Genomic DNA, 14038 nt, shown 5'->3' with positions numbered 1-14038 from the left:
ACAGGACCATGAACCTGACTGGATTACTAACTTGATAGGACCATTAACCTGACTGGATTATTAACCTGACACAATCTCTAACTGACAGAACCACTAACTAATACTTCTAACCTTTTTATAGGACCACTAACCTGGCAGGACTACTAACCTGACAAGATTCCAACCTGACAGGACTACTAAACTAAGGTCTACTACCTTACAGGACCTCTAACTCCTTAGAGGAATATTAAATTGATATGGCCTCTAACCTGACAGGTCCATGGCCAGGCAATACTAACCTGATAGGTCTAACCTAATATCTACTAACATGACAGGACCACTAGCCAGACAGGACTACTGACCCTGAGAGGACAATTAACCTGATAGGACTATTAAACAGACAGGACCACTAAACTGAAGGATCTATACCCCTGACAGGAAGAGCAAACTGACAGGATCACTAATTTCATAAGACTACTAACTGTGACATGACTACTAACGTGGCAGGACAATTATCCTGACAGGACCACTCACTTGACAGGTTCACCCACTTGTCAGGACCACTAAACTGACACAATCATAAACCTTACAGAACTACCACTCTGAAGGTTTTATACCCATGACAGGACTACTAAACTCACAGAACTACTAACCTGACAGGATCACTACCTGAAGGATTACTAACCGTAAGGATTACTAACTTAACAGGAGCACCTTTCTGACAGAACTACTAACTTGATAGGACCATAACCTCAAGGATGTCTACTCTGATCCGACAACCAACCTGACAGGACAACTAACTTGGTAGAACCACAAACCTGACACAGCTACTGAACTGTAGGATTTCTACCCCTAAGAGGACAACTACCCTGTCAGCTTTACGAACCTGACAAGACCACTGATCTGACACAACTACTGACCCTGACAGGACTACTAACCTGACAGGATTATAAACCTGACAGAACCACTAACCAGACAGGACCACTAATCTGAAGGATGTCTACCTATGATAGGTCCACTCCTGGGTGGAGCCATTACATGACAGTACTATTAACCTGACTGGATCACTTACTGACAGGACCATTGACAATAACAGTACTACTAGGATTAACTGGAAAACTCGAGCTCTAAGTCTAATAATCCTAACAAGAGTACTGATCCTGACAGGACTATTAACCTGAGAGGACCACAACCTTACAGGATTACTAACCAGAGGATTTCTACCCCTGACAGATTCACTTACGTGACAAAATCATTAACCTGACAGGACCACCTATTTGACAGGATTACTAACCTGACAGAACCAAAAGCCTGACAAGATTACTAACCAGACAGGACAACCAACCCTGACAGAAATACTAACCTGAAAATACCACTAACCTGACAGGATTTCTCACCTGACAGGACATCTAACCTGACAGGACCTTTACTTTCACAGGACCTCTAACCTGACAGGACCATGAACCTGACTGGATTACTAACTTGATAGGACCATTAACCTGACTGGATTATTAACCTGACACAATCTCTAACCTGACAGAACCACTAACTTAATATCTACTAACCTCTTTATAGGACCACTAACCTGGCAAGACTACTAACCTGACAAGATTTCCAACCTGACAGGACTACTAAACTAAGGTCTACTACCTGACAGGACCTCTAACTCCTTAGAGGAATATTAAATTGATATGGCCTCTAACCTGACAGGTCCATGGCCAGGCAATACTAACCTGATAGGACTAACCTAATATCTACTAACATGACAGGACCACCAGCCAGACAGAACTACTGACCCTGAGAGGACAATTAACCTGATAGGACTATTAAACAGACAGGACCACTAAACTGAAGGATCTATACCCCTGACAGGAAGAGTAAACTGACAGGACCACTAATTTCATAAGACTACTAACTGTGACATGACTACTAACGTGGCAGGACAACTATCCTGACAGGACCACTCACTTGACAGGTTCACTCACTTGTCAGGACCACTAAACTGACACAATCATAAACCTGACAGAACTACCAACCTGAAGGTTTTATACCCATGACAGGTCTACTCAACTGACAGAACTACTAACCTGACAGGATCACTAACCTGAAGGATTACTAACCGTAAGGACTACTAACTTAACAGGACCACCTTTCTGACAGAACTACTAACTTGATAGGACCATAACCTCAAGGATGTCTTCTCTTGATGGGACCACTAACCTGACAGGACAACTAACTTGGTAGAACCACAAACCTGACACAACTTCTGAACTGAAGGATTTCTACCCCTAAGAGGAAAACTAAACTGTCAGGATTACGAACCTGACAAGACCACTTATCTGACACAACTACTGACCCTGACAGGACTACAAACCTGACAGGATTATAAACCTGACAGAACCACTAACCTGACAGGACCACTAATCTGAAGGATGTCTACCTATGATAGGTCCACTAACCTGGGTGGAGCCATTACATGACAGTACTATTAACCTGACTGGATCACTTACTGACAGGACCATTGACAATAACAGTACTACTAGGATTAACTGGAAAACTCGAGCTCTAAGTCTAATAATCCTAACAAGAGTACTGATCCTGACAGGACTATTAACCTGAGAGGACCACAACCTTACAGGATTACTAACCAGAGGATTTCTACCCCTGACAGATTCACTTACGTGACAAAATCATTAACCTGACAGGACCACCTATTTGACAGGATTACTAACCTGACAGGACCAAAAGCCTGACAAGATTACTAACCAGACAGGACAACCAACCCTGACAGAAATACTAACCTGAAAATACCACTAACCTGACAGGACTTCTCACCTGACAGGACATCTAAACTGACAGGACCTTTACTTTCACAGGACCTCTAACCTGACAGGACCATGAACCTGACTGGATGACTAACTTGATAGGACCATTAACCTGACTGGATTATTAACCTGACACAATCTCTAACCTGACAGAACCACTAACTTAATACCTACTAACCTTTTTATAGGACCACTAACCTGGCAGGACTACTAACCTGACAAGATTTCCAACCTGACAGGACTACTAAACTAAGGTCTACTACCTGACAGGACCTCTAACTCCTAGAGGAATATTAAATTGATATGGCCTCTAACCTGACAGGTCCATGGCCAGGCAATACTAACCTGATAGGACTAACCTAATATCTACTAACAAGACAGGACCACTAGCCAGACAGGACTACTGACCCTGAGAGGACAATTAACCTGATAGGACTATTAAACAGACAGGACCACTAAACTGAAGGATCTATACCCCTGACAGGAAGAGTAAACTGACAGGACCACTAATTTCATAAGACTACTAACTGTGACATGACTACTAACGTGGCAGGACAACTATCCTGACAGGACCACTCACTTGACAGGTTCACCCACTTGTCAGGACCACTAAACTGACACAATCATAAACCTTACAGAACTACCACTCTGAAGGTTTTATACCCATGACAGGACTACTAAACTGACAGAACTACTAACCTGACAGGATCACTAACCTGAAGGATTACAACCGTAAGAACTACTAACTTAACAGGACCACCTTTCTGACAGAACTACTAACTTGATAGGACCATAACCTCAAGGATGTCTACTCTTGATGGGATCACTAACCTTACAGGACAACTAACTTGGTAGAACCACAAACCTGACACAACTACTGAACTGAAGGATTTCTGCCCCTAAGAGGACAACTAACCTGTCAGCTTTACGAACCTGACAAGGCCCTGATCTGACACAACTGCTGACCCTGACAGGACTACTAACCTGACAGGATTATAAACCTGACAGAACCACTAACCTGACAGGACCACTAATCTGAAGGATGTCTACCTATGATAGGTCCACTAACCTGGGTGGAGCCATTACATGACAGTACTATTAACCTGACTGGATCACTTACTGACAGGACCATTGACAATAACAGTACTACTAGGATTAACTGGAAAACTCGAGCTCTAAGTCTAATAATCCTAACAAGAGTACTGATCCTGACAGGACTATTAACCTGAGAGGACCACAACCTTACAGGATTACTAACCAGAGGATTTCTACCCCTGACAGATTCACTTACGTGACAAAATCATTAACCTGACAGGACCACCTATTTGACAGGATTACTAACCTGACAGGACCAAAAGCCTGACAAGATTACTAACCAGACAGGACAACCAACCCTGACAGAAATACTAACCTGAAAATACCACTAACCTGACAGGACTTCTCACCTGACAGGACATCTAACCTGACAGGACCTTTACTTTCACAGGACCTCTAACCTGACAGGACCATGAACCTGACTGGATTACTAACTTGATAGGACCATTAACCTGACTGGATTATTAACCTGACACAATCTCTAACCTGACAGAACCACTAACTTAATACCTAGTAACCTTTTTATAGGACCACTAACCTGGCAGGACTACTAACCTGACAAGATTTCCAACCTGACAGGACTACTAAACTAACGTCTACTACCTGACAGGACCTCTAACTCCTTAGAGGAATATTAAATTGATATGGCCTCTAACCTGACAGGTCCATGGCTGGGCAATACTAACCTGATAGGACTAACCTAATATCTACTAACATGACAGGACCACTAGCCAGACAGGACTACTGACCCTGAGAGGACAATTAATCTGATAGGACTATTAAACAGACAGGACCACTAAACTGAAGGATCTATACCCCTGACAGGAAGAGTAAACTGACAGGACCACTAATTTCATAAGACTACTAACTGTGACATGACTACTAACGTGGCAGGACAACTATCCTGACAGGACCACTCTCTTGACAGGTTCACCCACTTGTCAGGACCACTAAACTGACACAATCATAAACCTGACAGAACTACCAACCTGAAGGTTTTATACCCATGACAGGACTACTAAACTGACAGAACTACTAACCTGACAGGATCACTAACCTGAAGGATTACTAACCGTAAGGACTACTAACTTAACAGGACCACCTTTCTGACAGAACTACTAACTTGATAGGACCATAACCTCAAGGATGTCTACTCTTGATGGGACCACTAACCTGACAGGACAACTAACTTGGTAGAACCACAAACCTGACACAACTACTGAACTGAAGGATTTCTACCCCTAAGAGGACAACTAACCTGTCAGCTTTACGAACCTGACAAGACCACTGATCTGACACAACTGCTGACCCTGACAGGACTACTAACCTGACAGGATTATAAACCTGACAGAACCACTAACCTGACAGGACCACTAATCTGAAGGATGTCTACCTATGATAGGTCCACTAACCTGGGTGGAGCCATTACATGACAGTACTATTAAGCTGACTGGATCACTTACTGACAGGACCATTGACAATAACAGTACTGCTAGGATTAACTGAAAAACTCGAGCTCTAAGTCTAATAATCCTAACAAGAGTACTGATCCTGACAGGACTATTAACCTGAGAGGACCACAACCTTACAGGATTACTAACCAGAGGATTTCTACCCCTGACAGATTCACTTACGTGACAAAATCATTAACCTGACAGGACCACCTATTTGACAGGATTACTAACCTGACAGGACCAAAAGCCTGACAAGATTACTAACCAGACAGGACAACCAACCCTGACAGAAATACTAACCTGAAAATACCACTAACCTGACAGGACTTCTCACCTGACAGGACATCTAACCTGACAGGACCTTTACTTTCAAAGGACCTCTACCTGACAGGACCATGAACCTGACTGGATTACTAACTTGATAGGACCATTAACCTGACTGGATTATTAACCTGACACAATGTCTAACCTGACAGAACCACTAACTTAATACCTACTAACCTTTTTATAGGACCACTAACCTGGCAGGACTACTAACCTGACAAGATTTCCAACCTGACAGGACTACTAAACTAAGGTCTACTACCTGACAGGACCTCTAACTCCTTAGAGGAATATTAAATTGATATGGCCTCTAACCTGACAGGTCCATGGCCAGGCAATACTAACCTGATAGGACTAACCTAATATCTACTAAGATGACAGGACCACTAGCCAGACAGGACTACTGACCCTGAAAAGACCACTAACCTGACAGGACTTTTAACCTGTTGGGACCACTAAACTGACAGGACAACTAAACTGACAGGGTTATTAAACTGACAAGGCTTTTCACTTCCAGAGGACCACTAACCTTACAGGACCACTAACCTGACTTGATTACTAACCTTGGGTTTTTCTACCCTTTATAGGCCACTTCACCTAACAGGACCATTAATCTTACAGGCACACTAAATATAAATTACTAACCTGACAGGACCAAAAGCCTGACAAGATTACTAACCAGACAGGACAACCAACCCTGACAGAAATACTAACCTAAAAATACCACTAACCTGTCAGGACTTCTCACCTGACAGGACATCTAACCTGACAGGACCTTTACTTTCACAGGACCTCTAACCTGACAGGACCATGAACCTGACTGGATTACTAACTTGATAGGACCATTAACCTGACTGGATTATTAACCTGACAAAATCTCTAACCTGACAGAACCACTAACTTAATATCTACTAACCTTTTTATAGGACCACTAACCTGGCAGGACTACTAACCTGACAAGATTTCCAACCTGACAGAACTACTAAACTAAGGTCTACTACCTGACAGGACCTCTAACTCCTTAGATGAATATTAAATTGATATGGCCTCTAACCTGACAGGTCCATGGCCAGGCAATACTAACCTGATAGGACTAACCTAATATCTACTAACATGACAGGACCACTAGCCAGACAGGACTACTGACCCTGATAGTACCACTAACCTGACAGGACTATTAACCTGTTGGGACCTCTAAACTGACAGGACAACTAAATTGACAGGGTTATTAAACTGACAAGACTTTTCACTTCGAGAGGACCACTAACCTTACAGGACCACTAACCTGACTTGATTACTAACCTTGGGTTTTTCTACCCTTTATTGGCCACTTCACCTAACAGGACCATTAATCTAACAGGCACACTAAATGGACAGGACTACTAACAAGACAGGATTGCTCACCTAATTTTAACTAACCTGACAGAACCACAAACCTTAGAGGACACTAACCTGACACAATTACTAGCCTTAAAGGACTGTGAAGATATGGTCTACTAACCTCACCGGAACACTAACTTGACAGAACTAATAACCTGACAGGATCACTAACTTAACAGTAGTACTAACCTGCTAGATCCAGTAACCTGACAGGATCAGTAACCTGAGAGATCCACTACCCATCATACTAACTTCAGAGGACCGCTAACCTGACAGAATTACTGACCTGATAGGACTAACCTAAGATCTACTAACCTGACAAGATTACTAACCTGACAAGACCACTGACTTGATAAAACCACTACCTGACAGCACCACTAACATGACAAGACTAATAACTCGACAGGGTTACTAACCTGACAAGACTATTAACCATGAGATGACCACTAACTTGACAGCACAACTAACCTACAGAACTACTAATCTGTCAGGACCTTTAACCTGACATAATTACTAACCTGAAAGGACTGCTGAGCTAAAGTCTACTCACCTCACAGGACCACTAACTTGGCACAACCAAACAAACAGGACCACTAACTGGACAAGACCTCTAACCTGACAAGACCACTTAACTGACAAGACCTCTAAACTGACAGGACCTCTAACCTGACAGGACCACTAACCTGACAGGAGCACTAACCCGACAAGACCTTTAACCTGACAGGACCATGAACCTGACAGGACCCCTAACCTGACAGGACCACGAACCTGACAAGACCACTAACCTGACTGGATTATTAACCTGATAGGATCTCTAACCTGACAGGACCACGAACCTGACAGCACCTCTAACCTGACAGGACCTCTAACCTGACAGGATCTCTAACATGACAGCACCTCTAACCTGACAGGACCTCTAGCCTGACAGTATTTCTAATCTGACAGAACCATTAACCTGACAGGACCACTGACCTGAGTGGACCACTAACCTGTCAGGATCTCTAACCTGAGAGGATCCAATGCTGCAGGACGCCCTCGTAGGGACCACCAGCGGGTTCGGGTGCCCCCTCACTCAGGATGGGTCCTCACCCCCACTGGAGCCCTTGCAGACATAACACAGAAGCCACTGAGCAAGAAGCCTGAGACCAAGTGACTGAGGAGCAGACTTGCACAACTCAGTCACCGTCATGAGCCCCGCACGTGGCAGAGGAGCCAGGACTTTGCCTAGATGGCATCTTGACTCGACATTCCTTGGCATCCATCTGTGAGCCAAGGAGTTGCCATTGTCCAAGCAGCCCCATGTCATGGTGTCTGCTCTCAGCAGCCAGGGAACAGAAGCCCTACCTCCATCAGACTCAGCCTGTGGCCCATGAGCCCCAGCCCCAGCCCCAGCCCCAGCCCCAGCCTCAGCCTCAGCCCCAGCTGCAGGCCCAGCCCCTTCCCCACAGCCCCACAGCCCCACAGCCCCACAAGTCTGACAATCACCCACCCTGAAGGGAATGCCTAAGGTATTGGCTGTACCAGACAGATCCCACCCACCCTGGCCCCCATCCTGATGTGCTGTCAACCCTGCCAGATTTGCTGTGCTCACAGCCCTCCCCTACTTCCCTGACTTGTGACCAACGACTGGCACCTTCTGCCACCTACAAGACACTGACAGCCACCAAGCATGAGTGACACCAAGCACTGAACACCACTGAGCACCACCGAGCACCAGGTACCACCAAGCACCAGGCATCATCAAGCACTGAGTACCACCAAGCACCAGGCACCACCAAGCACCAGGCATCATCAAGCACTGAGCACCAACGAGCACTGAGTGGCACTGAGCATTAGGCATCACCAAGCACTGGACACCACTGAGCACTGAGTGTCACTGAACACGGAGCACCACCGAACACTGAGGCCCCCACCCAAGCTTGAGCACCACCAAGTACTAAGCATCCCAAAGCACTGGGAATCACCAAGCACTGAACACCACTGAACACCACTGAGCACCACTGTGCACTGGGCAGCACCAAGCACTGAGTAACACCAAGCACTGAGCACCACCATGCATTGAGTGTCACCAAGCACTGAGCACCTCCAAGCACTGAGCACCACCATGCACTGAGTGTCACCGAGCTCTAGGCACCACTGAGCACTGGATGCCACTGAGACTGAGCATCACCAAGCACTGAGAACCCACATCACCCAGCTCAGCCCTTGGGGCAACTTTGACCATGGCTTGACCACTGCCCACCTCACAGAAGGGGCTAGGATGGAGGGTGGGATCCATGGTGAGTGTGAGGTGCTGGGGTGGATGAACAGGGGCCTGGATGCAGTGTAGGGGGCTGGGTGGGAGATCAGGGCTCGGATGCAGCTTGGGGTCTGGAGCGGGAGCCACCTGTGACTGCAGCTTCACCATGGCGGCCTCCATCTCTGAGTTGGACTCATTCAGGTCGCGGATCTCCTTGTTAAGCTGCTTGATCTCCTCATCGTTCTCTAGCACTGCACAGAGAGAAAGGGGTCATGGCTCTGCCTCAAAGCTGACAAGGAATCCAGAGCTGGCCCATGGTGGGACCTGGTCCCAAGAGGGCCTTGGTCAGCCGGGTTCCAGGCTGAGGCTGTCAGTGCCAGCGTCCATGCTCACCATTCCCCATTCACTCTGGGACACAGAGTCTGAGTTTGCCTTGGACGCTTTTAGGGCTGTTTGTGGTTTGCCACCTGGCTTAGGCCACAGGTGGGGAATATTACTCTCTTTGGTGGGAATGAACTGCTGAGATAAGTGGAATTTCCCTGATGATGCCGCATGTCCTTGGCTCCCTCTCTCAACAAGCTAAGGGCAGGGGTCCCCAGACTTCCGGGCTCTGCCCCCAAATTCCACCCACAGTGCAAAGCGGAGCCACGCTTGTCGGTATCTTTACCTTCACTCGTCTTGAACTTGGTGCTGAGAATCTCATCTCCTGAGAGTTTTCCTTTCTTTCCAGCAAAAGTCGCTCTGGGGCAGCCAGACAAGCTAGAGGTGGACAATCGGCATTTGGGGACAGTCTAAGGCCATCCTGTCTCGCAGACGACCCCATGGGCCTCCCCGGGGCTGAGCGCCCCCTCAGCCCCTAGGGCCCCCCTCCCTGGTGGCTGCAGCCACACTGACTGGCAGTGCTGGCCGCTCGGCCGGCCCCCTGCGGACACCCCAGGCACCTCCACAGTGTGGTCGAATGCAAGAAGACCTTGGATAGAGGCTTTCTGACGGAAAATGCATAAAAACGTGTGCATTCTCAGGTGTAATTTTACTTTTATTAGTGATTTTACCCCAAAGGAACCCAAAACATCCTGGGTACAGGTACCTCGGGCCCAGGGGCAGACTTAGGGGAACTCCACCGGACCCTCCCAAATCCTGTTGGCCCTCCTCCTCTCCCCCTCCACTGCACCCCCAGCACCCCCACCACTCAGGGGCATCGCCCCACCCTGGGCTGCGACATGTCCTTGGCTCCACTGCCTGCATGTGGGCCTAGCACCCAACCGCCCCGGCCCTCCCTGTCACCTCCGGTGGGTGAGGAAGCTCCCGTTGGCATGGCCGGAGCCGTCACAGCCTGGCGTGGGGCAGGTGGGCCCCTCATTCTTCAGCGCCTTCCAGGGGAACGGTGAGCCGTTGAGGGGGCCATCCTTCTGCCTTCGGGCGGCCAGCGGACAGCCCGATGCGCTCCTGTGCGACGCGTACTTGCCACTTATGTGGCCGAGCCCCACACAGCCTGGGACCGGGCACCTGCACACAAGACGGGCTGCATGGGCGCAGGTCCTGACCCGCCTTCCAAGTGGGAACCCCAGGCAGAGGGGTGCAGGCTGTGGGGGCAGCGGGGCCCCCGGCGAGGAGACTGGGCCCCTAGGCAAGATGAGGGCTGGAAAGGACACATCAAGGTGGGGACGCACAAGGGGTAGACACCACTCGCAGGGTCAGATCTTCAGGATGCAGCAGCCGTGGGCAGCACAGCCTAGGGGGCGGCTTGGGGCGCCCGCGCTGCCATCCCTGCTGCTGGCAGGGCTGGCTGTACAATTGTGGTGAAAGGAACTTCCCACAATGCGCAGCCGCAGCTTCATCTCACACCAGCAGACCTAGGAAGCAGCCTCCTTCCCCCGCAGCCCCGCTGCGCTGCACCTCCATGGTTCCCACAGCTGCCTGCGAAGGGCCCAGCCTGCAGCAGACACAGTGACCCATCTCCGAGGGCACCAAGCGGAGGTGCCGCTGGCTGCCTCCATCTCTTCTGAACTTGCTGACCTGCCCCTTTAGTCACCCCACCATGGGGCTAGGAGATCACATCGTTTTTATAAAGCATAATTGACAGCACATTAGAAACAAGAAAATTGTTTTCTGTGTTAATTTGAAAAATGCTGATCTTGATTTTAATCATTGGCAAGTGCAGCACAATTCGCTTCCAACATCCTGCCAGCAGGATCCTGGCTAAGTCCCTAACAGTGCTACACTCCTATCAACTCAAGCAAATTCCTGAATTCTCGGGAAGAAAAGTACTTTTTACTGACCCCAGCACTTAGCCTTCTCAATACCAGCAACTACATGTTCTACATCAATTTAACATTTGTTAGTTTTGTTGCAAAACATGACTAACCAAACCACAGCCTTGCTACGCCAAACAGCTGGCAAGAGCCCCTCCAGGAGGAGAAGGCCCTTGAGACAATCCCTCTGCCAGCTGCAAGCTTCTCCACTGACCCAGGGCAGCGGTGGAGCCACCCGTGTCTCTACTCACTTGCCTTGGGGACCACCCATAAATGGGGTACACGGAGACCTCCAATGGGAGAATGAGCTTGCAATGAGTCCCACTGAGTGGGTTCCTTTGGGGCAGGCAGGCCTGAGCGCCCTCACTGTCCCCCCATGGCCCAGCTTGGATCCTAGGGCAGACAGGACACATCCCAGCCCCTTGTCATTGTGGGCCCTTGCCTAGGGCTGACCTCACGGATGCCTCACTGGACACAGGCATTTCTCCCACCAGCACCAACGGTCCGGCCTCAGCACTGTCTTACTCTTCCCTCCCTGCCTCCCACACCCAACCCAGTGCATTGTGCTCAGTTGTGCAGCCTTTAGTGCCTGCAGCGACTTACTTCATGAGCTCAGGGTCTTCTTTGTCGTCCTTGGTGGGCGTGGTCTTGACCCCACTTTTCTTGGCCCGAGGGCAGCCTGACAAACTGTTTTTGAAAGAGGGAACATGCCTTCATCTCCACATACTCACCTGCCTTGCTTGCCGCTCCCTCAAGCTCCCTCAATTTTATCTGGCATGTTCTGTGACCCCCGGCCCAGACAGGCAGGCAGAGCCCACGATGGACCTTGGGCCACTGCACAGCCCAGGCCTCTGGTTGCCATATGCTGCACTCCATCCCTGTCCCTGTTCTCAATGCAGGGAGTCACCTGCTTGCACTGGGAAGCAGCAGCACTTCAGGTTAAAGACAAAATGGGCTATAGCGCTGGCGACGCTCCTACCTGCCCAGAGCTGCCCATCCAAGGCCACCCACCCACCGCCCACTCCCGATCCAGGCCTCACCTCCGGTGCGACGCATAGTTCCCTGTGATATGTCCAGAGCCATCGCAGCCAGGTGTGGGGCACCTGTGGAGGAAAGCGAGGCTGGGACCAGCACCCCAGCCCCCGCTGCTTCCAAGGGCCCTACTCCCCAAAGGGGAGGTCCTCTGTCCTCTGCCCTCCTGGGGCCCTGCCTCCTCCCTCCAGCCCTCCCTGGGCACCTGCCCACAGGAAGGCACCAGGTGCAGGAGCCCCCGCTGCTGCCAAGATGCCGACCTGCCTGATGCCCGCCCCATCACAGAAGGCAGGTTCCAGGATGCATCTGGAAGGTGCAGACGTGACATGTGCTCACAGGAGGGCTGCTGTGAGGCACCTATTATGTGCAGAGTCCTGTGGCACTGCAGATTCTCACTCCACAACTTCACACGCCTGTGGCTTTTTTTGAGGTAGGGAGGGGAAGGCGACGCACAGCACAAGACCCATGTGTGCCCAGAAACAGCTGGTGAGGGTGGCACGGTCTCCATAAACCGCCTTTCCCCCACATGGGTTGGGGGGCGAGTGGGTCCCACGCGTGCCACAGCAGCAGCCCCAATCCCCAGCCCTGCAGGCAGTGTCCCAACAGCACCGGGACCCTCAAGCCTAGGCCTCCTCTTGTCTGCACATGGGAGACTGCAGCAAGCTGTTCTCTGGCCCCACAACTGGGGCCAGGCCACACGGACACTGTCAACCCTGGACGGACACTAGTCTTTCCATTGCCCAGAGAGACTGACAGAGGCTCAGCCCCCAGGGCCATGGGGTGGGCCTGCTCCTGTGCACCCTTCCTGGTCTTCGACCCCACAAACGCAGGGCCCAGAATGGAGACATCTCCCCTCCAGGTGGTTCGGCGGCCTGGGCACCTAGGGGACCCCATGCCACAGCCAAGCTTGCCCCGGGCGCCCCTACCTCCTAAGAACCAGAACCCTGCAGACCCCTGTGCTGCTTCCCAAACCCTGAGAGCCTGATGCTAGCTTGTTGCCATCAGAGACCCCTGCCCACCCCACCCCTTCTGCAGCATCTCAGCCTTTCTCAGGGTGCTCTTCTGGTGCACACATCAGACTCCTCTGGCCTGGCCACCAGCCAACCTGTCAACTCTTTCTTCCCCCATGTCTTGACATAACTCAAACCCATTTTCTGTTACGACCACTTCTCTGTGGTCACATTTGGTCAATTTCTAACCCACATCTTTTGAGCCAAGTGGGGTTTGCATTTCAGTGGGCACCACTCACCACCCCACCTAGAAGGCTCATGTAGGTCCTTACAGCGTCAAGGTAGTCCTCGGCTGCATAGGGCCCCACCTCCCCCATCTCAGTGGACCCTGGATGCAGCTTGCTGAGTTTCAGGCCCCCTCTCATGCCTCTGTGTGCAGCTCCACTGGCCTTGCGGCCAGTCCCCCACAAAGTATTGAGTGGTGCCAGAACCCCCTACAGCTTGAGAA

At 49.9% G+C, this 14038-nt stretch overlaps 1 protein-coding gene across 1 annotated transcript in view; it reads right to left on the bottom strand.

Annotated features, from left to right (window-relative positions):
• The window catches only part of MYT1 (myelin transcription factor 1), a 142772-nt gene that overhangs the window by 80978 nt on the left and 47756 nt on the right, over positions 1 to 14038 (bottom strand). Inside the window, exons 16-20 of the mRNA XM_077157179.1 lie at positions 12589 to 12651; positions 12152 to 12235; positions 10581 to 10802; positions 9964 to 10055; positions 9444 to 9547 (exon numbers count right to left, since the gene is read on the bottom strand). Of these exons, the coding sequence (XP_077013294.1) occupies positions 9444 to 9547; positions 9964 to 10055; positions 10581 to 10802; positions 12152 to 12235; positions 12589 to 12651 (565 nt within the window). The remainder of the gene's footprint in view (positions 1 to 9443; positions 9548 to 9963; positions 10056 to 10580; positions 10803 to 12151; positions 12236 to 12588; positions 12652 to 14038) is intronic.

The sequence above is a fragment of the Tamandua tetradactyla genome, chromosome 1 (assembly GCF_023851605.1).
Source record: "Tamandua tetradactyla isolate mTamTet1 chromosome 1, mTamTet1.pri, whole genome shotgun sequence".
NCBI classification, from domain to species: domain Eukaryota; kingdom Metazoa; phylum Chordata; class Mammalia; order Pilosa; family Myrmecophagidae; genus Tamandua; species Tamandua tetradactyla.
The sequence above is the reverse complement of the archived record's forward strand: the minus strand, read 5'-3'. Positions and strand labels throughout refer to the sequence as shown.